This window comes from Leiobunum rupestre, chromosome 6 (assembly GCF_980474605.1).
Source record: "Leiobunum rupestre chromosome 6, qqLeiRupe1.1.hap1, whole genome shotgun sequence".
Taxonomy (NCBI): domain Eukaryota; kingdom Metazoa; phylum Arthropoda; class Arachnida; order Opiliones; family Sclerosomatidae; genus Leiobunum; species Leiobunum rupestre.
This window is the reverse complement of record NC_143389.1, coordinates 50044048-50070040: the sequence shown is the minus strand read 5'-3', so window position 1 is coordinate 50070040 and position 25993 is coordinate 50044048. Positions and strand designations below refer to the sequence as shown.

Below are 25993 nucleotides of genomic sequence, written 5' to 3'. Positions count from 1 at the left end.
GGGCTTTATACTCTATTAACTCGAGTGAAAAGAGTATTAAGTTTTAAATGAAGTACTTTTATTAGTATTTCGATTTGGTAACTAAACCTACCATTTGAAATTTAGTCAACGTTAAACCAGTCGCGTTATCATTCCATACCTGTACGGCTCAGATATTTTAACGGTGTCGACATACGCGCGGGGATGCTATTAAGGTTTAAATTGACGCGCGACTACGAAATTCCGGGTCTATGACGCGTATCTCCCCACATGTTCAACCACTCCTCTATATTTCAACCTAATAAAATTTTGTACCAATCGAAAAACAACTAACTCTAACAGCCGCGTTCTACGTGACGTATACAAATTCTGTATACTCTATTATCACTCCAAATAAAACTTCAAAATTCGAAAAACTCTAATACAAAACCGAACTTTTCAAAGATGAGATACACGACTAAAATACGTGTTCATTACAGGTGAGGGCAATGTTATTTATATTCTAAAAAAAGTAATCACGATGAATCAATGTAATTAAAAGAAAATATAGGATATTTTACGACGGCGGTATATAAAAGCATTCTCTTTTTAGCAAACGAGGAATTTTTGGGGTGATAAAAATTGTCGGCAAGCTTCTTACGTAAACACAAGTGATGAAAATTGATTAACTTTCTAATAAGATTGAATCCGCTCCAGGCTCAGTGGACTGTAGTAAGAAAACATTTCGAGTTTTTATCTTTGTTAAAAAATAGATAAAATATATCACTTTATAAAATTTTTGTAAGAAGCGAACGTTGATTGGAATTTCGTAATTAAAGATTTATCTTTAAGTATTATTATTTTAAGGCTAATCAATAACTACGAATAATCGAAAAATAATATTGTGGCTTTATAGACAATCAAACTGAACCATACGCGATGCTCTTATATTTCTTCTTTTAATCCTAAAAATAAAATTCAAATTGAACTCGTTCCTTCTTTATACTGTCATTCAACCCCGATAGAAAAATTCAGAAACTTCGATCGGGTCGTTGAAGAGCCGACAGTTTTCGGGACTCGGGAGAGACCTTGCTTTTCTGAGCAAATTTCGAAACTACTCCCTCTATCCCTCTCAAAAAAAGTGGAAAATATGGCCTATAAATAATTTATATTTGATAATATCGCGATGAAAAAACTCCAAATTACCGTAAAACGAAATCGGTGCCTCATTAGAATCGAAGATTTATTTTCCACGTTTGGCTGACGTTGAAGTTATTTGGGGGGGCGGCATTCGTGGGAGGGTGGGAGGCACCAACGGCGTGTTTTTAAATACTGGGCTGATGTGATTTTTTTAAGGGGAAAAGGCGCTTACTGTTAAAGGTCGCTTGGAAGAAACGCTAAAAATAGTAATTCCCCCTAAGTTAGTATAAATACATTCTTGGGTTGAGTCAAGTTCCGACGCTCGACCTGTGGCCAGGGTGAGACGTCGATACTCGCAGCTGAGAATAGCCGTCGCCCAGCCTACCGCCCAATAGATTAATCTTCTCTCTGGTACATTTTGCTCTGGCCGTAAAACGTCGCCTGCCCCCGGACGCGGGTCATTTAGGGTCGGGGTCCCCGCTGAATATGACGTCCGCACTAGGCGCGGCCATGTTTACGGAACGCCTGACCCAAGGCTATACTGAAAATCAGCCTTAACAAAACGACCCTGGAGCCTTGGGTAATATCAAAGCTGGATCGCGGCCAATTTTGGCTACGGAATAAACTTTGGGTCGTACTTAGAGAGTTGACCAAGTTAACGGGACGGAATAAAATGACGCCGGTGTCAAAAACCTCTCGCGTTACGTGCCATCCTATATTGGTATTAGCGCTTTGGATACAAACTAGCCCTAACACCGCTCCCGAGATTCACGAAAACATTCTCGCTTCATCCTGAAAAACAACACCCACTATCCGAAAGTCTAATATTAGAGAGGGATTAGCTTCGTACATTGGCCTACGTCTAGTATGTTAAAAGTCGCTCGATGACTTGGGCCTAGGGTGGTGCCTTGGGTATTAGCCTAGCTGATTATTATTATTACTTTCGTTAAAATAACTCCGGATAGCAATGATGCCAGATTGAGGGACATTTCCGACATCTAGGGAAATTTTGACCCCTAAAACCGGTAAAAAATTAAAATGGATTTCCGAACAAAAATTTGCAAAATCTAGGGAAATTCGAGGGGGAAAATTGTTTTATTCAAAGCTAACATAAAAAATGGCACACCTTCATTAAATAGGCCATTCTATAAAGTAACATTGGCCTTATTGTTCAGATGTATCGGGCGCGTCACTCGTGACGAAGAAAGTGACGTTTCACTATGATAGCCAATTGACGCTAGCATATAATCTATTTATGTCTTATTGAACTTGTTAAAAAGGTCCACGCGCGTCTTGATATTTTAGCGTAAACGGGCTCGAGCAATTTCGCGCGTGCTCCCCGAAATAAAATAAAAACGCGCGAGCCTTTTACGCTGAAATATTAAAGAGCGCGTGGAACATTTTAACAAGTTGAACAAGACGTGAATTAAAATTCGACGAGTCGCCCTTTTTATAAAGATCTAACCTTCAAAACTGAACTGAACTCCTACGTATCTCGTGACGAAAGCGATACATTAAAACAAGTTCGGCAAGCGAAATGACTTTATAGAAAGGCTTATTGACTTATTATGAAAGAGTCAATTAATACAATCATAAGCAGTTTGTCGGATTCGCTTTGGCTGGCACCCCTGCAATTTTTTGCGGTAATTTGGAAAGTCGTCTGCTAAATAACTGGCCCATAGGAACGAGTTCGAACGACTAGTACAAATTATGATTTTTATACTGGTAAAATTGTTCCTAGTTTTTAAGTATTATTTTCTTCAAGACATTTGTTATTTTTGTTTTACAACATCCATATTAATTGTTTTATGCAAATAAAGCCAAATATCATTGTTTTTAGTGTTTTCAAAAGTAACATAAGACCCAAAAGTGTGTCAGAACGGTTTAGTAGTTAATGAGAGTTTGTCGCAATGTAAAAAGGGGAAACGAATAGGGTTCGGAAAATACGTCATCAAAATCGAGTTGCTCCAGCGCCGCCGAGTGAGGCGTTTTAGAACGTATTTCTTCGGGCGAGTAAATCTAAGAGTGAAAATCGCGCCAAACTATAGACTAAATATAACGTTGCTAGTACTATTCCAACTAGTAAGTTATGTAGTCTATAGTGTGACTAGGTCTCACTAGAAAATTTAATAGGCGCGAAGGTACAACTGACACACTTTTGGGTCTTACGCTACTTTTGGTGTTTTGGAAAACTGGCGAAATTTTAGTCCAAAAAGGGAAATTTCAAGGGTCGGAAAGGGAAATTCCATTTTCGCGACCTGGCATCACTGCCGGATAGTCGCGGTTCAGTTGGTTGAATTGGGTTGCGGATATTCACGCGACGTTTAACTCGACGCATTAGCTGAAAACTATTCGTGAGTTCTGAACCGTTAAGAGAACGGCCCAGGACTGAGCTGTGACGTCACGCAAAAGTTCTGGATAGTTCAGAACTTTTGTACGAATAGTTGTCATTCAAATTAGAATCGTACGATTTGACGTACGCAGCCCGATGTGCAGACGAATTTTAGAGATTTCAACTTTCCGGCCAGTACTTGGTCTTGAGCAGGTACCATTTAGAACGGTTCCGAACGGTTCAACAAGAGGTTCTGGTCTGCGAATAGTTTGCATTTGGGCAGTTCTAGCATTTTTTTTGCCGAATAGTGCGCATGGGGACTGGTTGAACGGTTCAGAACTCACGAATAGTTTTCAGCTAGTGTGGTTCTTGGTGTGGCGTCCAAATACATTTTCGCGCGTCAAACACTGCATCGTGGATAATCGCATTCGTAGCGTATAACGGGCTGGCGGAGACACCGGTGCACCCCTGGCCCGCTACTTCACAACATAGCGGGATCGATGGGCCAAGAATAGGTTTTCCCAAAGCGTGGATCCTTTCCGACTGGATTCGGCACAGGCCTAATGCAACGCGCCCGCCAGAATGATCCGATAGAGGAAGACCAATAAAAAAGAGACCTTTAACATAAAACGGAGGAGGGTGGAAATGGGGAGAAATATACGCGGTAAGAGATACGTCAAAGGGGTGGACTACTCCATTGAAGAAGCCCTCGTTCTTATATTCCAAATTACTTCTAGGTAAGGAAAATCCAATCGCGGATAACCCTGCGAGGCAGCTTCCCATTACAACCCCTACATTAATCCTGCTCTCGGAAAAGATCTTGCCCAAAAATGTGAAGAGTCTGAATTCCTTTACATCCCCCTCCCGCCGCGGAATATGGTCTTATGATTTGATTGTTATACTTCTCATTACAATTTCATATTCTCAACCAAAAAAAACCCCGTAAAACCCGAAATTCCAATTTTAATAAAATAATAGATAAAACGTATTTCGAGAATTTTTAATTAAATTTACGTTCAGTATATTGAGTTTTAAATAAAAGAGATATTATTCAGTTGGTTGTAACACGTTTGTACACCCGATTTCCGATTTCCGAAAGACGTTTTCTGTGATTTGCATTCATTTTTCACAATTTTTCTGTGACTGTCAGCTAGGAGCAACAAACACATAAGGAGAACGCAACCCGTCAAAAATCGTGCATTTTCTTGCGTACATTTTTCATTGGCTAGAAGCGTTAGCTGACTTAACTCCTGCTGCGGTCGGATGGGGAAAATTCAGAAATTGTCTTTCCCCCGCTCGTAAAACGTGCAGCGTAAAGGCTCGTCCAATGAAATTTGTACACAACACTACGTTAGCGTGTTTAAAGGCTAGCTGATGCGTTTGTTGCTCAAGGCTGTCTGTCGGTGATTTCTCACAATATTTCGGTGATTTAGTTATTTTCTTGAGTTATTTTTACCTACGATTTGTACACCTGATTTTCTCCTCAGTTATTATTCAAACATAACATTAGAATAGGAGTAATTTTAAATCTTTCAAACTATTTCTCCACACGGGAAGATGGTAAGATTTTTCGCGTAGGATAAGATTACGAACCAAGTGATATTTAACTCCTAATGGTAGGTTAACGAAATATTTAATTAGAAACTTCCTTTTCAATTGTAAATGAAAAGGTATCGGTTCTTTGAGGTATATACTACTACGAACTGCGGTAAGCCCGAGAGTATTCGTAGCGAATCAAAGTTTCATTATCCAAAGTAACGAAGTACAAAAAGTTAGCGGAGTTCTGGCTACCTCTTTTCCGGGTCGTTCAAATGAACAAAAGGAGGACTCCTGCCGAGATAAAAGGGAATTGTGTCGCCAAAGAAAGGAGAGACAGAATGAAAAAAAACTCGGGCTAGTCTGTCACGAGAATCGTATAAATAAAAGTCGACGCGGTTCACTTCAATCTATTATTAATATCATTAAAACGGGACCGCAGATATGGCCGTACGATATTAGAGCGGCCTGGTGTGGATCGAGTGAACCCCTGGCTCCGCATTATTGTAACGCGGTGAAAAAACACATTGTCAAAAAAGGAGCGAGTGAGAACGAGGCGGTAAAGAACGACCGTTATTTTTACGGGGTAAAAGGTTTCCGCGGAACAAAATCGTTAAAAGCGTTGAGGCATGCGGAGTTCCACACCACTCTCCTCTCCTCCTTTACAGTTCGCTTCTCCTCCTAGCGAGCTTTTAAAGCGCCCTCTTCCGACGGAGTTGGCGATTTGAGGAGCGATCCGGGTGACTATATAAATTGTATCCTTTATTACGGGAACGTGATATTTTCGAAAGCAGTTTGTAATCTTCAATTAAGCCTTTGAAATCCCGGGAACATCCAAAAATCAGGGCTGATAATAATAAATTTATAAACGTAGCCCGTACAGGTAGAGGAATTTTTCAATAATTTAAAGCCGACACGAAAAGGTAGGAAAGTAACGGATAACGGAGGAAAAAATTCCTTCTTTTTAGAAAGCGTTTTAAATATATATACTATAAATAAACCTTAGCTTTTAGTATCACGAAAGGCTAGAGTAGCCCTCTCTTTCATCGTCCGGGTAACGCGGATTGCCAGTAAGAAGAACGGCTAGTAGAGACCTAAGTGGTTTTCAACATTTCATTATAATAGGGAGTTTTCGCTCCCTGGAGATGCTCGAGAAATATTTCAAGAATAATTTACGTACGAGAGAGATAGAGTTGGGGTCGAGGGGGTGAAGGGTTATATAACCTCATATCATTAAAGATACGGAATAGAAGGAAACTTTACCCACCAGTACGGCTTTTCCCGAACTGCCAACTAAGGAATATTGAATAGGAAATATAACTTAGTATACGACTATTGTATAGGGTTTCTCCCTCCCCTAATTTGGGAAGCCCGGGAGAATAAATTCCCCCGTGAATTCGCCTTTCCCTCCGAGTTCACCGTTAGAATGATAACGACGATATTCTCGCGGCGCTATTCTACTCTCGCTTCATTCTGAAAAGCTTCCGCGGCGAAACTAACGCGGCAGGGGCGTGTAAAGGGGGCACGATGAGAACGAAGGGGGCGCCAACGGAGGGGACTCGAACCGGAGGAGAGAGAGAATACATTTTCGGCAAAAGCGCAAGGATCGGTGAAGTCTCCAGTTATTGGGTGATCTCTCGGAGCATTCGGACAGTACGGCGAGACACTCCACGCGTTTCTTGCAAAACGAATCGCCGCGACGCCCAAATGACGTAAAACTGGAGCGACCAGGTTGTTTTCAAAATGTTCGCGTACGGATGCGAGTGACAGTGGATAAAGTAAATCGCGTCATAACGACTTCGTAAATACGGACTGTCGCGATTGGAAGGAGCGCGTGTGGGTGTTCACCGCATTCGTCAATCTTGATCGAAGAAGGAACCCCAACGCGCTATCCGACACCGGACCCGAAGTAGGGACTCAAAATTAATATCGTCGCATAAAGGTCCACCGATTGGTAAAAGTGATTTTTCTCGCGGAATACATATTGCTTTGGCGGATCACCGCTGGTAGACCATTGCCGAATTAATATCGGGCCCGCTTATTAATAACAACAAAAAAAAAGGCAGAAATACTCTCGACACAGTTTGTAATAACGTCCTGAGTGAGAGAGAGAGAGCGATAGCGATAGAGCGATTGGCGCGCGCGCGCATTTCGTCGTTGGCGGTAAGCGCGCTGTAAACATTACGATTAAAGCTGTATAGAGAGTCAATCAAATCGGTTATCGCGTAACTCTTTAAGATATACGAATATAAAACGTGAATAAAAAATAAAAAGAAGATAATAAAAAGGATTTACCATTCCTCAATTATAAGGAAAGATGAGTCCTGGCGATGTTATCATCAGTCGTTGATAAATAGGACGCCGATACTGGTCGAGTGTGGTTTTTCGAGTACTCGGAAGGGACTGCTCTCGTTGCGTATCCGGAGATAGCGAGCGTCGTGGGGCAATCCTCTCGACAAGAAGGGCTCCTTCTCAAATATAGAACGACGCCCGAAGAGACAAAGAAGAGTTTTATTAACGGGGCAGCCTCTTCGCTATTTTATCAGTTTGCTTAATTAGGAAAAAGGAGGCCCGACAAACGCGTAAAAATAGGACGTCTACCCACGGATAAAAAAAGAGTTCTTTCAACTTATATTCAGAAGTAGAGAAGCGTTTTCTCCTTCGCGCGTCGTGGATAAACATACTCGAACTATTAAAAGTGTACTCGAAGACTACGACGCGTAAAGAAATATTGACGTTGGCGCATCCGTGATGATGACGAAAATCAGTACGAGTGACTCCTAAAGGATAAACATGAATCGCAGGTTAAACTGTCGCAAGGCCTCCGAGCCGACCATTCCCAGGACTCTAAGCACCAGCGTGCTCAGGGTGAGACAAAGACAAACATTTTGGGAAAAATTACTCGTGGACGAGGTCTTCAATCCGAGGTATTATTGGGGTGTGGGTTATACCTTGTTATAAATTAGTTGGAGAAACGCTTAAGAGCCCGTCGCGATAATAGAAACGTCCAATTTAGCCATTAGAATGAGATTGACAAACCAAATGTCCGCGCACGAGCCGTCGGCATACGCTATATCATCCAGAAATCGCGGTGAGCGTCAATAAGGCGAATTAAGAAATAACAGAGGCCTCTTTAACCGGGCAATTAGCGAGAAATTCGTCGACAGGAAACGAGTGTTAACTCGATTACCGGAACTCTATCCCTCCCTCTCCCGCGTGCCGAAATAATAAGATTTTCCAAATGCCAGGTAATGGGCCCCCTCCTCGACCCGATGGAAAATCCGCGACGCCTTCGGGGTCAAAGTCGAGCTTCGATTCGTTCTCTCAAAGCCGCGACAGACGTTTTCCACATGGAATGCGACCGAGCTAATGCGTTATTTTTTTCTCTCTTTCTTCCCTTTAATTTCCGGCGTGTGTGCGAGCAGCCACGGCGAAGATCTGATAGTGACTCCCTTCGCCCAAGTGCTGGCGAGCTTGAGAAACGTACGCAACAATTACATCTACCTAACTCACGTGCAGCCCGCCAAGTAAGTACGACTTGATTTCATTCTCAGATTTTTTTTTAAAGAGCCGCGTTCTTATCAACGTTCCCTCGCTCTCTTTATCGCGATTTACCGCGTTTTGCTTTTCCGACTGAGAGAGAGATATACAAAACTGATCCCGAAATGCCTCCGGGCTTTTCAACCTTGATGACAGCCCCCCTCCCCGATTCCGCCCCGACAGAGAGCGAGCGAGCGAGGGTAATTTCGCGGAGGTGCCTCTTTAACTAGCGTTGAGGCTCGCCGTTATTTAGCGAATTCAAGGACGCGTTGTTTGACGATACGTTTCGCGGCGTTTTTCTCAGGTCCAGAAGGTCGTCCAGTAATAGCGGCAACCAGGCGAGCGTCAAGCCCATCTCGGACGATGCGTACACGAAATTGGCGTTGGACACGCTGGAGGAGTTGGATTGGTGTCTGGATCAGCTGGAAACTATTCAATCGCATCGGTCCGTCGGCGACATGGCCTCCAGCAAGGTCGGCAATTTCCTCCTCTCCGCGGCACCCTTCCCCCCTTTTAGAATCACCAGATTCAATCGTGATAGTCGAGGCTCTTTTTCCGTCCGGATCACCGTTTTCCCCTTCGTCGTCATTAATGAATATCTTTCCGCTTCGACGATAATGAGCGTGCCTTTATTTTTGATTTAAAATAGTTCAAAAGAATGCTCAATAAGGAACTCAGCCATTTCTCAGAGTCCAAATCTGGCAGTCAAATATCCGAGTACATCTGCAGCACTTTTCTCGGTCAGTCGATTTTCGTATTTACCGTAATTGCGATTAACGTTATCGATTATTCAAACTCGTTCGTTCGTTCGTCGGTGTGTGTATACAGACAATCAGCAGGATGTGGATTTGATGAACCTACGACCCGACGAAGTCATGAGAGAAGCCAACGCACTCAGCGCCGTGACTTCGGCCGGCGCCGGATCCAACTCGACCGGCACGATGGGCGTCCTGGCGTCGAAACTCTCCTCAATAACGGGTCGAACGTCGCCCAGAAATCGTCCCGGTTCAACAATGTCCCAAATCACGGGCGTCAAGAAACCGCTGTGTCACACGAACAGTTTGTCGCAGCTTCCCAAATTCGGAGTCGAGACGGCCTTCGAAGGCGACCTGGGAACGGTAAGCTCGCTCATTCCCTCGAGAAGCCGCGATTTAAACTAACGACGGGGATTCTTCAATCGACAGATGTTGGAGGAAGTTGACCACTGGGGAGTTGACATCTTCAAAATCGGCGACTTGTCCAACAACAGACCGCTGACCGCCGTCTTGTATTCTATATTCAGAGTGAGTACGAAACTATATAAGCGCGACGACGTACAGTTACGGCTTCTAACAATTTTTTTGCGTTTCTCGTACAGGAACGGGATCTACTCAAAACGTTCAAGATCCCTTCCAAAACGTTTCTTAACTTCCTTTTGACCCTGGAGGATCATTACTTAAAAGTTCCGTACCACAACAGCACGCACGCCGCCGACGTATCTCAATCCGTTCACGTTCTTCTACTGTCGCCCGCTTTAGACGTAAGCCATCCCTTCTTTTATCTCGTATGACTATACGCTGTTGGTCATTCCAACATCGCCGTTCTTGCTAGCGCTTGTCCGGAATTTTTGGAGGTCGTAATTAAGATTTCCTCCCCTTTATATCGCGCCGCGACGCTGAATTCCGAAAAACATTCCCCGCTTGTTCATTATTAAGGCTTAGATTCGTTTTGAAATTGAGGTCGAGAGTAGTGTTGTTGGGCGTATACAAGCTCATTCATTTATTTATTTTTTATTTCTCGAAATCGCGTGGACAGGGAGTCTTTACGGATCTGGAAATCTTTACGACGCTTTTCGCGGCAGCCATCCACGACGTAGATCATCCGGGAGTAACGAATCAATATCTCATCAACTCCAGTAAGTACGGCGCCAGCGATTCCACTGACTCGGACCTAATTCGAGACCGGCGTAAGGACCATTTCGCTTTCCTTTTCCTTAGGTTCGGAGCTAGCCGTCATGTACAACGACGAATCCGTTCTGGAAAATCATTCGTTGGCCGTCGCGTTCAAACTGTTGCAAGACGAAAACTGCAACATTCTGGCCAGTCTCAACAAGAAACAAACGCTCACCCTCAGGAAAATGGCAATAGATATGGTTAGTTCGAAAACGCGTCAAAAATTTGAAAACCTCGTTACTAATACGAGTAAGACACTTTAGGTTCTAGCGACGGACATGTCGAAACATATGACGTTGTTGGCCGACTTGAAAACGATGGTGGAAACTAAAAAGGTAGCTGGTTCCGGCGTGGTCCTATTGGACAATTACACGGAACGTATTCAGGTACGATGTCCGCGGATCAATTTCCGAAGAAACTGAATATTAAGGGATATTATTTAATTCTAAAATAGGTGCTTCAAAACATGATTCACTGCGCCGATCTGAGCAATCCGACAAAACCTTTGGACTTATACAGGCGCTGGGTTGACAATATCATGGAGGAATTCTTCCAACAAGGTGACAAGGAACGAGAACTAGGCTTAGATATCAGTCCCATGTGCGATAGGCATTCGGCAACGGTAGAAAAGTCACAGGTAATTTGTAGAACATTCGACTTCCGAGACGAACGTGGATTATTAACGCTCGGTCTGTTCGTAGGTGGGTTTCATCGACTACATTATCCATCCACTGTGGGAGACGTGGGCGGACTTGGTGCATCCTGACGCCCAAGAGATTCTGGACACGTTAGAGGAAAACAGGGACTGGTACCAGAACATGATTCCTATGAGTCCCACGAGTAGGAGTCAAGAGTTGTTGGAAGCGCCTTCGGAGTTTCAAGAGGAGGAAGAGGATGACTCGTCCCTTCGAGAGGGGGACGATTCGGAGGATGGTTCCGCTCAGTCTCAGAGACTGGCGGCAGCTGCTGAGAAAATCAAGTTCCAAATCACCATTGAAGAACCGGAAGACGACGAAGACACCGAAACGGGGGAAAACTGAGTTTACCAAACCACGAAAAGGTCAATTTTTCTTCGAGACATATGAAGAAAAAAAGGAACCCGGAGATCTTCCGTCACTGGAAAATACAGCAACGTTCAAAAGCCAAAAAAAGATGGCTGAATATATAAGAAAAGAGAGATATATAAAACACTCATCGCCCGGATTAATTTATTATTCATTACCACTAAAAAGGACCTTAATATATATCACGCAGCCCCTCCCCCTAAAAGCGAATTACGGGATGATTAACAATGATAAGAATGGTGCTGCCTTCTACCGTCAGCCAATGTGATGTTCGTACGAAAGACTGCGAATTTTTCTCTCCAAAAACCAATGGGCTGAAAATGTCAGTGGTTGAGCTTTTTCCACGAAACACGAAAATAATCAGCCCAAGAGAATAAATTTAAAAAAAAAATCAAATATTTGTGTCCATCGTAATATATTACGAAGTGGAACTACCTCGATTTGTATTATCATCAAAAAAGGCAATACCGAAAACTAATATGAATCAAGCGGTGGTTAGATAGACTAAATATAACGAGAAAGGCTATAAAAGCAGGCACAAAATAATAAATATACGTAGAAAATAATTTAAAAAAAATGAAATACGTAATGAAAAAAATTATTTCATAATAATGCTATAAAATAGATATCTTAAAAATGGTGAGAAAACTACTTGTGCTCTATCTTTAACAATGTTATTAATTACTCTATGCATGCACGTGTTTTACATTGAAATTATCGTGGCTTTGTTTATTTAATTTTTATTTTCCGCCTTGACTGGCTTTAAGACAATCGAGTGTCGTTGGCATTTTTCTTTTCCCCCCTCTTTATAAAACAAATATGATAAAAAGACGACGAATGTGTCTAGAGTATTAATGCAACAAAAAGAATCCGCTAAATAAAACCATACATGGTGAAAACTCGCGTTATATTTTGTTTTTCCAAAAGTAATAATAATAATATTAAAATGTGATCTCGTTAAATCAGTTTCAACAAAGATGGGTGCTAGAAATAATTCTTTTAACAAAAAAAAGGTCTAATATAGATGCAAATGCGACATTTTTATAGAGTTGGTTATTTGTTAACCCGATTGGTTGTCATTTAGTTTTCAAAATGAACCTAATTAGTTCAAAGAAGCAACTGTTTTTAAAAAAAGCTGGTTCTGGTAAAATCAGCTTCTCGCACAAGTAGGCCTAGTTGCACAACGAAATGTTTTGGGGAAAAAAATTAAAAAGAGGTCTATATTTTGACGCGTTTAATTCCTTCGTAAATGTACAATGTCCTTCCATTAACATAAAGAAAAATGTCTATAGATAATAACGAAAAAGTTTAAATGGCAAAATTCATAATTATACGACACCTTAATGGGCCTGGCTGAGCTAACTAGAATTTCGCTACTAAATCGTGTTAAAAACCTTAAATTAAAGGGAAAAATAATTGGATTGTGAAAAATTCAGAAAATTAACCGTAGTAGGACTAAAATACCTTTGACATAAAGATCTATATAAAATGTCAGAAGACATTCATTATTTTGTAAATTTATCGAGTATGTGGAAAATAAGCTAAGTGTAATTGCCAAAGGCCAAACAAAAAATCTATTTAAAACTATAAACTCGCTGCTTGTACAACCAAAAGAGGTTTGCGCCCTAAAAGAACCCCTTGTACATAATGTTTAAATTCGTAAAGACAATATTTACGAGTTTTCTTATATATTATCATAAGTGAATGAATTTTACTTATGATGAACCATATATGACAAAATACGTCATGTGATAAAAATAACGCAAAAATGGCCACAATTTAGGTAATAGTTATTTGAAAAACAAAATGTAAGATTGCCTATTACCGTGTACACGTAGTTGGAACTAAGGGCTCAGAAACGAAAAATATTTGTTAGATCTGACAAATATTATAAAAAGTACCGATTAAATCTACGATGAAAAAATAAAATATGGGAAGAAAAGGTGTTATTTTTTCAGTTAAGAGTTATTTGGAAAATCCCATCGATTATTTTTTAAAATCTGGTATCGAAAATATCATTAGGAGTAGTCGAAATACTAAAAACTAGAGTAACTAACAAATATTGCTTGAATGTGACCCATGGTTGTGTGAAATCAATTATGTACACAGTAGATCTCTATAAAAAAAGTCTAGTCAGAGATGGTTGTTGAAAATTAAATGTTGATTCAATTAGACCCCTGGTCTATTAAAATGGTCCACTTTGGTTTTCTTTATACTTTTTAATCTATGGTAAAACTCGAGAGGTCGGACATTGGCCAAAATCCCGTTAGAAAGGTTTTGTAAAAATCCAGAAATCCAAAATCTAAGAATTTCCTTCCCATAGACTTTATATGGAAAACCTGGATTTGGTTAAAATATCCAAAATCCCGTCGCCCAAATTGCAAATGTCCGCCCCCCTCGGTAGAGCTTACCGCAATAGATAATTTTTCAAAACATTTCCGATTGAAGAAATGTTACTTTTATAAATAATATAAAGCAATGAGGCTATACCGTAAAATGCTATTGTTAACATATACCGCGTGACCATTGTTGAATAATTGAAATTATATCTTCCGAATAGCTAATATTTTAAGTGTAAACCCCAGATTTGATTTAAAACAATCAAGGGATAAATTATTATTGGCCAAGCGAAGCTACTAGGCTCAAAATAAAGCGACCTTCGAAAAGTGTAGGGGCCTCTTGTTGGTGTGTAGACGTAGCTTTATTGTGTACAATCTACAACCCGCGCTACAAGTTCCGGCGTTCACGTTTTCGAGGGTGGATTAACCGGTCCTACACGCCCGCATCGCTGGCGGAATCTCAAGTTAATCGTAAGTTTTATATTCGCCAGGCAGACCTATCTGCCGAAGTACCAATTAATTTTGCTAATAATTCTCAGTTACATACAAATTATTGGTCTTTAGTACTTCTCTCTCTCTAGTCCAAGGGTCATTCGCATCAATTCTGCTATAGTTGTTATTGAAAAACGCGATAGGAAAATATTTGGGGTCTTACAGTTCGTTATTGCGCCGAAATAAAATCTAAATAATTATAATTGTACGAGTTAAAATATTTTACCATGGTTAAAACTATAAATAAAATAGTAATAAATTTATAACGCAACTTCAAGGTAGTAAAACATTTTATATTTTTATTTAAAATATGTTCCCCCTTTTAAGCAAACGGTCAGAAATATGTAGGGCTCAGCGTTCGGATAAGAAAAAATCCCTTAATTTATTTTACATCCATATCCGAAAATTCTCCGAATAAAAACTTATTTGTTGCGTATAAAATCGTATAATAGTCGCGAATATTATCCATAAATAAACAGTTAATCGAATTTGTTATGATTAATTGAAATTTTGGCGGTTAATTTATCCGTTTCCCCGAGATCTAGAAATATGCTTTATTACAAACTAATTTCTAACGTTAAATTTACCTTGGTTTACTTTTATCTTATCTACATTTGTTCTTATGGGACATTTAATTTTAGACCCGCCTATGTTACTGCACATACTTTTCCCTTATCTAGATTTATTTTTTCTGCAATTTTTATTGCTGCTGCTTCTTTAAAATTTCGTTTAAACAATCGACCCAAATTTGCAATGAAATTTCGAAATTATAAAAAAATAAAAGCAGCTGCAAAGGGGTAGAAAAGCTTGAAAGTGTTAAGTTCTCTTTTAAGAATCCAAGGTACGCTACGTAAGGGAAAAACAAGCTATGCGAGTATTTTTATAGCGTATTCCATTGGACTAATGCAACAGGTTTTTAAAATTCGTACGATTTATTCCCGAACTGAATCTTGAATAGTTGATTTTATAAAATAAAAAGTGGTCTTGCCCAACTTGTTAAAATGTTGCTCTTACGTCACAAGACCCAGCTTTATTAGTGTATTCCTCGCACGAGCGATTTGCACGCGCTCTAGAAAAAGCTATATTCCTCGCGACTGTAGCGCGCGCTCGTAGGCTTGTCAAAGTAAGAGACTGTGACGTAAGAGCAACATTTCAACAAGAAGGCCACGTTAGTTTATAAAAAGAACTATTCAACACGCCAAAAAACGTGGCCACGAGCGACTAGATCGCGTTGGAACACAAAACGCAAATAATTTGCCACGAGAGCGATCTCTTAACGAAATTCAGTTACCTAATGTGCTCATGATAAAGCACGTCGACCTGTTTCGTTAAATGATTTAGAGTTACTTTTACCAAGCATTTACGACTGTTACGTGTTACTGCTTCGATTTATAATGAAATTTAAACAGTGACATAGCTGTAAACTTTGTAGTGAGTGTATACAGATTTTTAATACCTCGATTAGGTTATTTTTCTTGAATGAAGGTGAAATCCTTGAGCCACAACTTAGTTTTATCAATGACCTATGTCCCACGAATATTCTTCGTATAAGAATCTATACGTTCATCAGTTCCGTGCGACCCTTTTTAAGGCACTTAATGGTTACTACGATATGACTTTTGTTAGTACAGTAACAAATAATTGTCTGGGGATCGTCAAATTGGTCTATTTGTACTTCCAAATCATTTTAATGGACAGAACTACTTAGACATTCTTCAAAACGAAGTAGCGAACGAGTTGAACGACATTTTCTGGTCGATTACAGACTTTATTGGTTCCAGCATGACGGTGCTCCAACACATCAATCAGACGCCTGTTAACAGCCTGGAATCTTTACGCCCAAGAATCATTTAAGCTTGCCGTCATGTATCTGCGGATAGGATACAGAGGTCATTTCGTAATGTACTTCGTTGTGCTGAGATCTGTAATGCCGCAGATTAACGAAACATACATTTAGAATCAATAATCTCTCGCAACCTTGGAATTCATAAAATAAGTTTTGACATCTTGTTGAATTCTAAAACATAAAAACAGACATATATTACAAATATTTTCTATTAAGTCTCCGCAATAAATTATTTTGGATCATACCAATATAGTGAAAACTGGGCACTTTACAAAAGAATCAGCTTATTTTGTTTATAAATATGCCTCAGGACTTTATCAGTTGAAACCTATTAGCTAAAATATACTGGTAAAAATTAAATTAAACTAAACCGCAAGTACTACCAAACGAATGACAATGTTCATTCAATAAATAGCAAATCTAAGAAGGGACAGATGTAAAAATAGTGATGGAGTTCTCGACATCGGAGGTCATAATTACCGTGCAAATTCGATAATAACTTTTTGTCGTACTTTCTATGAGTAATAACTGTTATATGTTAAAATGAGGGTTTTGGAGAACGTTACGGAAGAATTCACTTACTTTGATCACATCTTTGAAAGTTATTTTTTCAAGGTGAAGTGCAAAATATGGGGAGAAAGGCGAACATTGTGTTCGGTCTAGTTCTATAAGATTCTGACTGTTTCCATCGACTGAAGAAATAACAAACTAGCCTCTTTCGAGAAACTATTTTGCTCGGCTAATGTTATTTTCGTTGAAGAAAGGCACAGTTTTGATGTCTACTAAAGCACTTCATTAATATTCTACAATAGCTTTCTTAATATGGGCAGGGCCGGATTAGTCAAAAAGACCACCAAATCCGGGCTTGGGACACCAGGGATACTGGGGGCACCATGCCTCTCGAAACTTTAGCAGAGCTGGCAATATAGGATTAATTTGGATAGAATCATCCGCAAGAACTCCCCGCCCTTTTCTTAAATTCCAAAAGAGAACACCAAAACGTGCCTGGGCATGGCGCCCTGAGAGGTTTTAATCCGTCACTGAATGTGGGTCCTACGGTTAAAGGTTGATCTTTTCACTACGAGCTCGACAAATATGGCTGCATCCAGTAAATTTGAAAGAGTACATATCTTATCTTGAATTAAATATAAATACACCCGTAATTAAATTAAGGAGCGCCTCATCGAATCCCAAAACGCCGATGGGTCAGGAATGGACTGTATCTTCCTCCAGGAAATTTTGTTGCGGTGATTTGAAATTTTCGTTGCTTGGGTAGTGTTCGTAACCTTGGTCAGTTCTGTGATCTACGAAATAGGGATATTTTCGTTTTTCTGTATCGAGATGACCGATTTTTCCTTTTGGTATTTCGGCGGTCTTTACCAGTCCATAGATAAAATAACTTCGTATATAGATAGGAAACTATATGTTGTAGAGGTGACTCCAGAATTTTGTCCGACATCTGGTGGCGGCACCCGAATAATATTATTTGGTGAAGTTCGCACTACTCGAAGTCCGTACTACTCTTAGCTCAGCGTAAGCCTTGGCTATAAACATTGCTTTAATGCTTCAGCTTGGATTAATAATATAAACTTATGTTTTTAATCCAAAATCTCTGGCTTCCATAAGTTATGACTTATACGAGCTTAGGATAAAAAAAGTATGATGAATTATAATTATTTAGCTTTTGTTATTAATCCAAGGTTAAGGTACGTTAAAAAATTATATAAATGATACTAAAATTTACTGAATGTATATCGCAATGCCAATTGCAATGTCTTAAGTGAGCTAGGTGTATTAAAAGTACTTTTTTCATGTACTGAAAGCCAATTTAAAATAAGCACAAAGAAATAGCATTCAGTAAAGATTTCTAGTTTGTTTTACACGCTATTTCTTGTATATTTGAAGGCATTTACCTTTATAAATAAGTTTATTAGCAAAAACGCCGACTTTAATTCCTACATACTTTCTACGCTCTTGAGAACACAGCCAACTGGCGCAGTCACTAGATGTCAGGCGAATCTGGTGAAAGTCAGTTTGCCCCATTGAAGTTTCCTATCTATATACGAAGTTATTTTATCTGTGGTCTTTACAGTGGTGCATTCTTTTACAATTGATGCATTTTTGTTTGATCAAAAACTAGATACTGAGCACATTGGGCCACGTGTCATACAGAACTATCACCCGGAAGAACCTGGCAAAGTTTCCGTATCTACGACGCTTCAAACATTGACATGGGCCTGTCTCGTAGTCATACAGAAAATAAGGTTGGCTTTGGTCACCCAAACCTAGAATGCTAAAGAATAGAGTCCTCCATTGGCCTTTAGGGCTTCCAGAATATTTTTACAAGGAGACTACCCGTGGTGGTTATCACCGATTTTGTTGAAACTCGGGGGTGAGGTAAACCTTATGGTAGTATGAAAATTGCCAAACGGTTGCAATGGGCTTTAGTTTTCCCATGGCAATCAAAAATGTTTTTATCTCTCAAAAAAAATATCCTTTTAAAAAAGCATGGGATTTTCTCAGTTTCTCAGGGTACTTACTTCCTTAAAAAATTTGAAAAAATTAAATTTTCAAAACTTACCCAAAAAGATTAATTTGACCTATTTTGGGTAAAATTTATCAAGGATTTTGGGTAAAATTTATTAATTTTGGTTAAATTCGAACAAAATTTGGGTAACCGAGAAAATCCCATGCTTTTTTAAATGGAGAGGTCAAAAACATTTTCGGTTGCCATAAGAAAACTAAAGCCCTTTGCGAATTTTCATACTACCACAAGGTCTAGATAACCCCCGAGTTTCAACAAAATCGGTGATAACCACCACGGGTAGTCTCCACAAGTTGGGCAAGACCGAGGGGTAAGACACTCTGCGAACTCGGTGTACACTGCCGTACCTTTGACAGTACTAAATGGAACTCGCGAACTCTTGAAAATATGTACCTTTAACAGTGCTAAATGAACGAACTCGGTGTACAGATTATCTGAGACTGTCTTACCCCTCGGGCAAGACCACTTTTTATTTTATAAAATCAACTATTGCGTTTATAATTCAGTTGATGTCTTTGTAATGCTGATACAGCCGTGATAAGAAGCTCTCCATTTCTTAAGCGCCTTCAATTCAACAACGTGTTTTCGCTGCAAATGATGTAGCGCCTTTGTACCAGCCATGAGGAAGTGAGTTGATCCAGCCTTAGATTTTATCAAACGAAAAGGGGTAACGAACAGCTGTGGTCAAAATACTTCCCTGGAGCGAGCCTTTTTTTTTATCTCGCGAACCGCCTCACACTCAAAATACCGATTATCTTCTGTACTGTCCTTATGGTGAATCATCAACCACGTTGGGCATGGACCGGTAGTAAGCTAAGGCTTACAAAACAGTAAAAGCGAAATGGGGGGGGGGGCGGTAAAAAAACTATACGGGGACACGGGGACTCGGAGAGAGAGCAAAGACAGAAACAAACAAAAAATAAATCCGAAAACAAGACGAACAGAACACTGCAGCTTGCCTACAAGCCCTACATTCAAAGCAATGTTGAATATCTTTCTAACTGCATGATTGTGATACGACGCGATTTAGACGACACTACTGCCGAATGATAAAGATGACTAGTCCATAACCAAATCTGGTATTATTACCAAAAAAACTTATCTAAGGTAGACCATGGTCACCCGGATATGATTATCATAGAAACGGAGATTTATCTCGCGACGTGCTCAGCTAGATTCGGCTCCTAGTCGACATTAAGCCTTGTCTCGAATAGAAGACTCACTTATCGCCTTTGCTCTTTTTTAAGCACATAAATAAGTTATTTATCGCGGAACTAGATAGTTATGTGTATTGTAAGAACTAATCGGAGTGTTTCAAATTAAATTTCTGCTAAGTCTTTTTTCCGAATGAGTTTTGTTCAATTATTTTCCTCGTTGCAGTTCCTTAGTGATGGCAGTCAGTCAATTAATTTTAGAAAACGTGCTACGTCTTACATTCGACATGGTCAGGGCCGGATTAAGACTTTATGGGGCCCTAGGCCCTAGTTAATTTTGGTGCCCCCTTTCAATAGCGAGCGAAGCGAGCTAGGCGCTTCCTCAATTTATAATTGAGAAATGGAAGGAAAATTCATTTTGCTGCCAGATTTAGTATGTCGTCAGGGGCTAGACGGCAGCCCGTCAGAGAATGTGAAAATCAAACGTTTTTGGTTCATACGGGTGGACGCATTTACTAAAATAATTTGTGAAAAGTAAAAGTTTTGTGCTTTTATTTTTTTCGAACCCTCTTGGTGCCCCTTGTAGGCTTGGTGCCCTAGGCCCAGGCCTATTCGGCCTATTGGTTAATCCGGCCCTGGACATGGTTTAAGCATCAGTAGCTTGTCTATGGTTTAAACATTACAAGTGTGTATATATATATAGTTTTCGAATGTTGCGTATGCTCATTGATATATTAAATGCTAAAATTAACAATTTTGAAACATTTTTGGTTAAATGTACGTGATTTTATTATTCACGAAAGCAAACTATCAATAAAGATAATTTAAACTCGTACCCTAGATTCGAATACTGAGAGCTTTCCCATTGACGGTTTTGTTACGAAGCGTTTACCCTTTTCCGGCACGTGACCTCAGAAAAATCGGGCTCCATCGGTTGCGGTAAGGCGCAAACCATGGAGCGAATTTTTTCTGAGTTCCAGCGGGAAGTGGGTAAACGCTTTCGGCAACGCGCGAGAGAGTGATTTCGAATCTAGGGTACGAGTTTAAATTATCTTTGCTATTACTACGCCTCCTATTAGGTGGTTTTTTTTCGCCTGTTCTGGGTTTTTTGAGAAGGTTAAAAAGTGTAGCCATATGACGTCATTTTACTTCAATTCTGTCTTGACGAAAAAAACGAGTTGGAGTAGGAAGGGAATAGTTAAAGGTTAAAGGTTATTTACAAAAAGTTTCCCGTCATATTTTCGTGCAACGAAATTTAAGCAGACGACAAAACTAGATTACTCCCTCTATACCTCCTTTCGAGGAGGAGTAAAAAGTGTAACCCTAATACTCCGGAACAAGCGAACAAAATTCGGGACAGGGTAAATCTTAAAACGAGAACAGGCGAATAAAACGTCTTAGGGTAAAAAGTTTACACTTTTTGTCCCCGGACAAGCGAAAAAAAACCACCTATAATTAGCCATTAATGCCTAGATAGGTAGTGGCTAAAGCAGACGCTATTAGTTTTTCCTCATCGTTATTGGTAAATTTGACTTTATAAATAATGACGCGCATTTTAATACAATTTTGCATCGTTAGCTTATATTTTGATAAGTTTATTTAAGAAAAAACATAATTATGACTTTTTAATGTCTATAGCAGACGCTAGATCATAGGCCTCGGAGAAGCTAGCGCCGTTACGCCATCTAGACTCGTTTCGGTCGCCAATACCTAGTTCAAATTTCGCGCCTTACTATTTTCTAATATTAATTTGGATCACCAATAGGTGGCACTTTACTATGGCTTACCAAAAAATTATCGGTCTTCTGCTACTCTTTCCCAAGAATGCCAAATTCTCAACTCAAGTAATTTATTTGGCGGGAAAGTAACGTTATTTATAGCATAAGCCAGCAATCTTTTGACATGCTCGAATATTTATCATAAAAACAAATAATTCTATGTTATTAGAAAATGGAAGAGGAAAATATAGTAGTAGTGAATGACGAGGAAGACGAAAAACCAACTGAAGATGTAATTATGGATGATGACGTTTTGGAACCCACTCATGAAACGGACAAACCTGATAAACTACACAGGCTTCCTTTAGCTAGAGTTAAAAACTTAATAAAATTAGATCCCGATGTTCATATGGCAAGTCAGGAAGCTACTTTTCTTCTAACAAAAGCTACCGTAAACAAATCCAACATTAAGAAATTATGCAAAATCTTAATAACTTATCTTATAGGAACTTTTCATTGAGGTACTTACGCAAGAAGCTTATTCCTTCACTCAACAAGCTAAAAAGAAAACTCTCCAAAAGAAAGATTTAGACTCGGCAATTGATCAAATTGATGCCTTGGTATTTTTGGAAGGTAAGAACATCTCTCATCTTGCGTAATACAGTAATTATCAGTTAATTTGTTGTAGGTACATTGGAAGATTAACATCTCAAGTCAATTTTGTGATATAAAACGTTTTTATTGTACATAACCTTTCGTTTTAAATAAAATTTTGCTATCAGTTTCATCTCAAATTTTTGACTTTTGTATAAAAATACTTTTTTTGTGCCTATCTCTCAACATGTTTCCATTTTCTAATTCATTACACACGGTCACACTCATTTGGTTTCATGCCAAAGGAAAAATCATGGGCAAAAACAATATTCCAAAAAAGTAATTTTAAATGAAGTCAATAACAAAAAGGTGTATATACCAATAATATTAAATTACTTCCTCCTTCTTCCACCAGTCGTACTACCTTGTTTACGAGCTTTACCACTTTTACCTTCGTTGGATTTTTCGGGCCCTCCGCTTGTCGTTGTGAATGCATTTTCCTGATTTCCTTGTCTACTTTTGTTAAGAAGATCATTGACTAGATCCTTAAGGTCTTCCATTCTACAGAGAGATGGAAGTGTTGAAATAATATGATTACTGAAGAAGCCAAGTCTTTCTACTAACCTTGAATGAGCTGAAGTTCGATTTTTATTTTTAGGAGTGGCTAATCTGCAGGGCACAGTATGAGTATTTGCTTCTACAGTTGACATAAGATCAGTTTGACAGGTTACCCACTCGGTGACATCGTAGATTTCATTTTCCAAATACGCATAATAATGCCATTTGAAACCAAACATGCTTGTTTCAGCCCATAAGTCACCCTGTAATGAAATATCTTCTTAAGCATAATGTCTATTTCTCAAATAATAAAACTAATGTTGGCTGATTTCGCAATTTTACCGATTATTTAACCGATATTGGAGATTCAGGTCAAGGTTAGCAACGCCATCTGTCTTGTTTTTGAGAAAATCGGGAAAATCGCGATATCACTAAAAACTTACGAGACGAGCAGCATGGTGTGTTTTGCAAGAAGCGCAATATCTCGCATTGTCAGCTTGTTTCTCTGTCTTATATCTTTTGTGACTCTTACCGCATGAGCGGCAACCCAAAATGCTTTGTATCTAAAAACAAAGATAAAAGTTAACACTGGAAACTTTTAATTTATTTAGTTTACCCTTACTTCTTCAATATTCTTTTGTATCCTTTCTAAAAATGAAGCCATCTCTTCATTGCCTTTCCTTTTAACATTATTTTCTTTGTCAAATTCTGCTCTTTTATCCTAAAAAAGATTAAAACAAGAAATTCCATTTGTATAAAAACTACAATTTTGAAATAAAATTAAGCTACCGTATTTCCTAATATTTCAAAGGCACTGGCCAAAATTTTAAAAGCTTCTTCAGCTCCTGGAAAATGGTTTTTGTCAGGATGAACCAAAACTGCTTGAGTTTTGTATCTTTTCTTTATATCTTCGTCCGTACAATCCGGAGTCACTCCCAAAATTAAATAAGGATCTTGGCCCTTTAACTTTAAAAGTCTTTCAACAGCTTCGTTACCTAAAATTAGGATGATAATTTTTTCTTTTCAAAAATTGACGATGGTGAGAACTTACCATTGCTAGGCAACTTTTCAAATTTAGAATTATCATTTAATTTCATAGCGGCTTTTGAAGCGTAGCTACTTAGGCCAGGTGTTTTTAAAAAAATGGTATGCACAATGGATAAAGAGTTTAGCTTAAGCCACTCGTAACCCTTCCCAGCGTATGATGAGCATAATGATTTAAACGCTTTAAATCTGTGGAAAAAATTAAAGTAGATTCAATAAGTAAATATAAAAGACAGCAGGGCCAAAGCTTACCCTTCCCAGGCTATCATGCCAAAGACGCACAAAGATCCAACCACAACGCCAAATAATGAAACTGCACCATCCATAGTGTACTTAAACCAAGGTTGTGTACTCGTGTGATTTATAGCTGCGCATAAAAAGGCTGCAAATTTTTAAATTTTTTAACATATTATTTGTAATGACAAAACAAAATTATTAAAAAATACATACAATACAGTGAAACAAAGTGATCTAAGAAAGATTCCTTTTCCGTATCGTTAGAGTGTCTTTTTCGGCTTCCACTATGTCTGGGTAGTTTTCCCCGGTCTGTGCGTTGACGTCCCTTAATAGAAAACCCTTTCCTTTTGGCTTTTATTTCCATTTCACAGTCAGGCTCATCCAAAGAATCTTTCCGTAGACCATTAAGTAGGCTTTTCCCTTTAGTCTTCTTAGCCTTAATATTTTGGTTCGCTTTCTTTTCTCTCTCTTTCCATAGCGTTTCATCTCTGGACAAATCGCTTTTTTCTTTTTTAGTCTTTTCCTCATGTTCAAATTCGTGTTTTGCTTTCTTATGTAAATTATTAACATTCAAGGGGCACTTGATTCCGGAAGGACACGAATTTTGAGGAAGGGTATTGTTTAGAGCTGCGTTAGGGCTGGATTTATTACAAGCTTCGCAATAGTTACGTTCAGAATCAGTGGCAATATTGTTAGCACCATTGTTTTCTAACTTGATTTCCTCGCTCATAACGAAATCCTCCTCTTTAGTAGATTTCTTTTTAATATTTTTCTTATGAAAAGATCTAGAGGCCGCCATGTTTCTCTGTTTCGGTAATTCTTCTTTTACATCTTTATTTTCTGAAGCTTGAAAAACCTGGGAGGAAAAACCAACTGACGACTTTTCAAATGGGAAACTGGTTTCATTTCCTAATCCTTTCTTAAGCTTTTCTGAGTAAGATTCAGTTGGCCTTTCACTGCTCAAGTTTATATCATTTACATTATCAGTTTCTTGACTTTCAACACTTACTGCGGAAACCTGACTGGAACGTCTTTCATGTTCAACTTCATTAAGCAATTGCAAATAGTAAAGATAATTCCAACTATTTAAATTAGTGTTTTCACAATGGTCCCCGGATGCTTCAACAGAACCATCATCATAAACTGGCTCTTGGCTAAAAAAATGTCTAGATGAATTAGACGATGCCAAAGATCCAAAAGGCGGCATTGTTGGTAAGGCAAAGTTATTGGTAGATTCTGGTTGTGTAATAGTTTCAGAAGGCCACGCATTAGTAGGATTTACAGTAGACGAAATCTCATTCTCCTCAAGATCACTTTGACCGAAAAATGAAAGCCGGGAGTTGTACCATGCGCGATATTCTGCAGGTAAACTTCGAAATGCAGTTTCAAATGGAGAGGGATTTTCACTCATGCTCAGGCCAAATGTTTCTACAAAAAAAGAGAGAGATTCACCATTAACGAATTTACAACTTACAAAGTTACAAGACCTGAAAGTATAACATCGTGTTAATGCAATTAATTAAAATATGCTCACTAAAATTGGAATAACTAATCAAAACGGTGAAAATATATTAAATTAAAACGCTTTGGAGTATGAATGTTGTAAGGGGGGGCCCTGGAATTTTAAATTGTCACTGGTAAACAGTAAACTACAAGGTCCAAGGACCAAGGCTAAAATATATTAAGCCTTTGTTGAAGTGAAAATTCAAAAACTAAACACGTTTTTATTTAACTTTAGTTAATAAGTATTAACAATTAAATATTTTGTTTAGACTCGAAACTATATATTTTTTACCTATCCATAAAAGGGAGTAAAGCTAGATTACTATAAAACTTACATTCCAAAATAACTTTGGCATACAAAATCTCACACAATTTTTTAACTATCTCCACCAATGGCACCAAAATGTTTTATCGACTAGTCTTTGTTAGTAGGAAAGCTTACCTATCAGGATGTTTGCTTTT

At 38.9% G+C, this 25993-nt stretch overlaps 3 protein-coding genes across 10 annotated transcripts in view; 2 read left to right on the top strand and 1 right to left on the bottom strand.

Moving 5' to 3' along the window:
- Positions 1–13544, top strand: part of dnc (phosphodiesterase dunce) — a 195679-nt gene extending 182135 nt beyond the window's left edge. For 4 of the 5 annotated variants that reach the window (XM_090179699.1, XM_090179698.1, XM_090179697.1 and 1 more), the window contains exons 3-13: positions 8392–8493; positions 8811–8979; positions 9156–9246; positions 9335–9624; positions 9691–9789; positions 9864–10025; positions 10301–10400; positions 10483–10637; positions 10701–10823; positions 10892–11074; positions 11139–13544. In XM_090179699.1, coding sequence (XP_090035825.1) covers positions 8392–8493; positions 8811–8979; positions 9156–9246; positions 9335–9624; positions 9691–9789; positions 9864–10025; positions 10301–10400; positions 10483–10637; positions 10701–10823; positions 10892–11074; positions 11139–11477 — 1813 coding nt within the window. In that variant the 3' untranslated portion in view covers positions 11478–13544. Of the gene's footprint in view, positions 1–7619; positions 7894–8391; positions 8494–8810; positions 8980–9155; positions 9247–9334; positions 9625–9690; positions 9790–9863; positions 10026–10300; positions 10401–10482; positions 10638–10700; positions 10824–10891; positions 11075–11138 lie in introns of those variants that run through there. The other variant, XM_090179701.1, reaches the window with a different exon arrangement.
- A 704-nt stretch (positions 13545–14248) lies between these two features.
- Positions 14249–22377, top strand: PolE4 (DNA polymerase epsilon subunit 4). 3 transcript variants are annotated; one of them, XM_090177718.1, is made up of 6 exons: positions 14249–14311; positions 18319–18442; positions 19230–19350; positions 21825–22046; positions 22102–22228; positions 22284–22377. In XM_090177718.1, exons 4-6 carry the CDS (start codon positions 21828–21830, stop codon positions 22298–22300), a joined length of 363 nt encoding a protein of 120 aa, XP_090033844.1. In that variant the 5' UTR covers positions 14249–14311; positions 18319–18442; positions 19230–19350; positions 21825–21827; the 3' UTR covers positions 22301–22377. The 3 variants fall into 3 exon arrangements, with proteins under 3 accessions (XP_090033844.1, XP_090033843.1, XP_090033845.1); XM_090177717.1 differs by lacking the exon at positions 19230–19350; XM_090177719.1 differs by lacking the exons at positions 18319–18442; positions 19230–19350 and having other exon boundaries at positions 14256–14311.
- On the bottom strand, positions 22304–25941 carry LOC149941358 (uncharacterized). Of its 2 annotated transcripts, none has more exons than XM_090177715.1 (9): positions 25867–25941; positions 24242–25456; positions 24044–24173; positions 23799–23980; positions 23537–23742; positions 23370–23468; positions 23191–23310; positions 22814–23010; positions 22304–22750 (listed from the first exon to the last, which is right to left on the bottom strand). In XM_090177715.1, exons 2-9 carry the CDS (start codon positions 25437–25439, stop codon positions 22582–22584), a joined length of 2301 nt encoding a protein of 766 aa, XP_090033841.1. In that variant the 5' UTR covers positions 25440–25456; positions 25867–25941; the 3' UTR covers positions 22304–22581. The 2 variants fall into 2 exon arrangements, with proteins under 2 accessions (XP_090033841.1, XP_090033842.1); XM_090177716.1 differs by lacking the exon at positions 25867–25941 and adding an exon at positions 25563–25657.
- Positions 25942–25993: the final 52 nt, after the last annotated feature.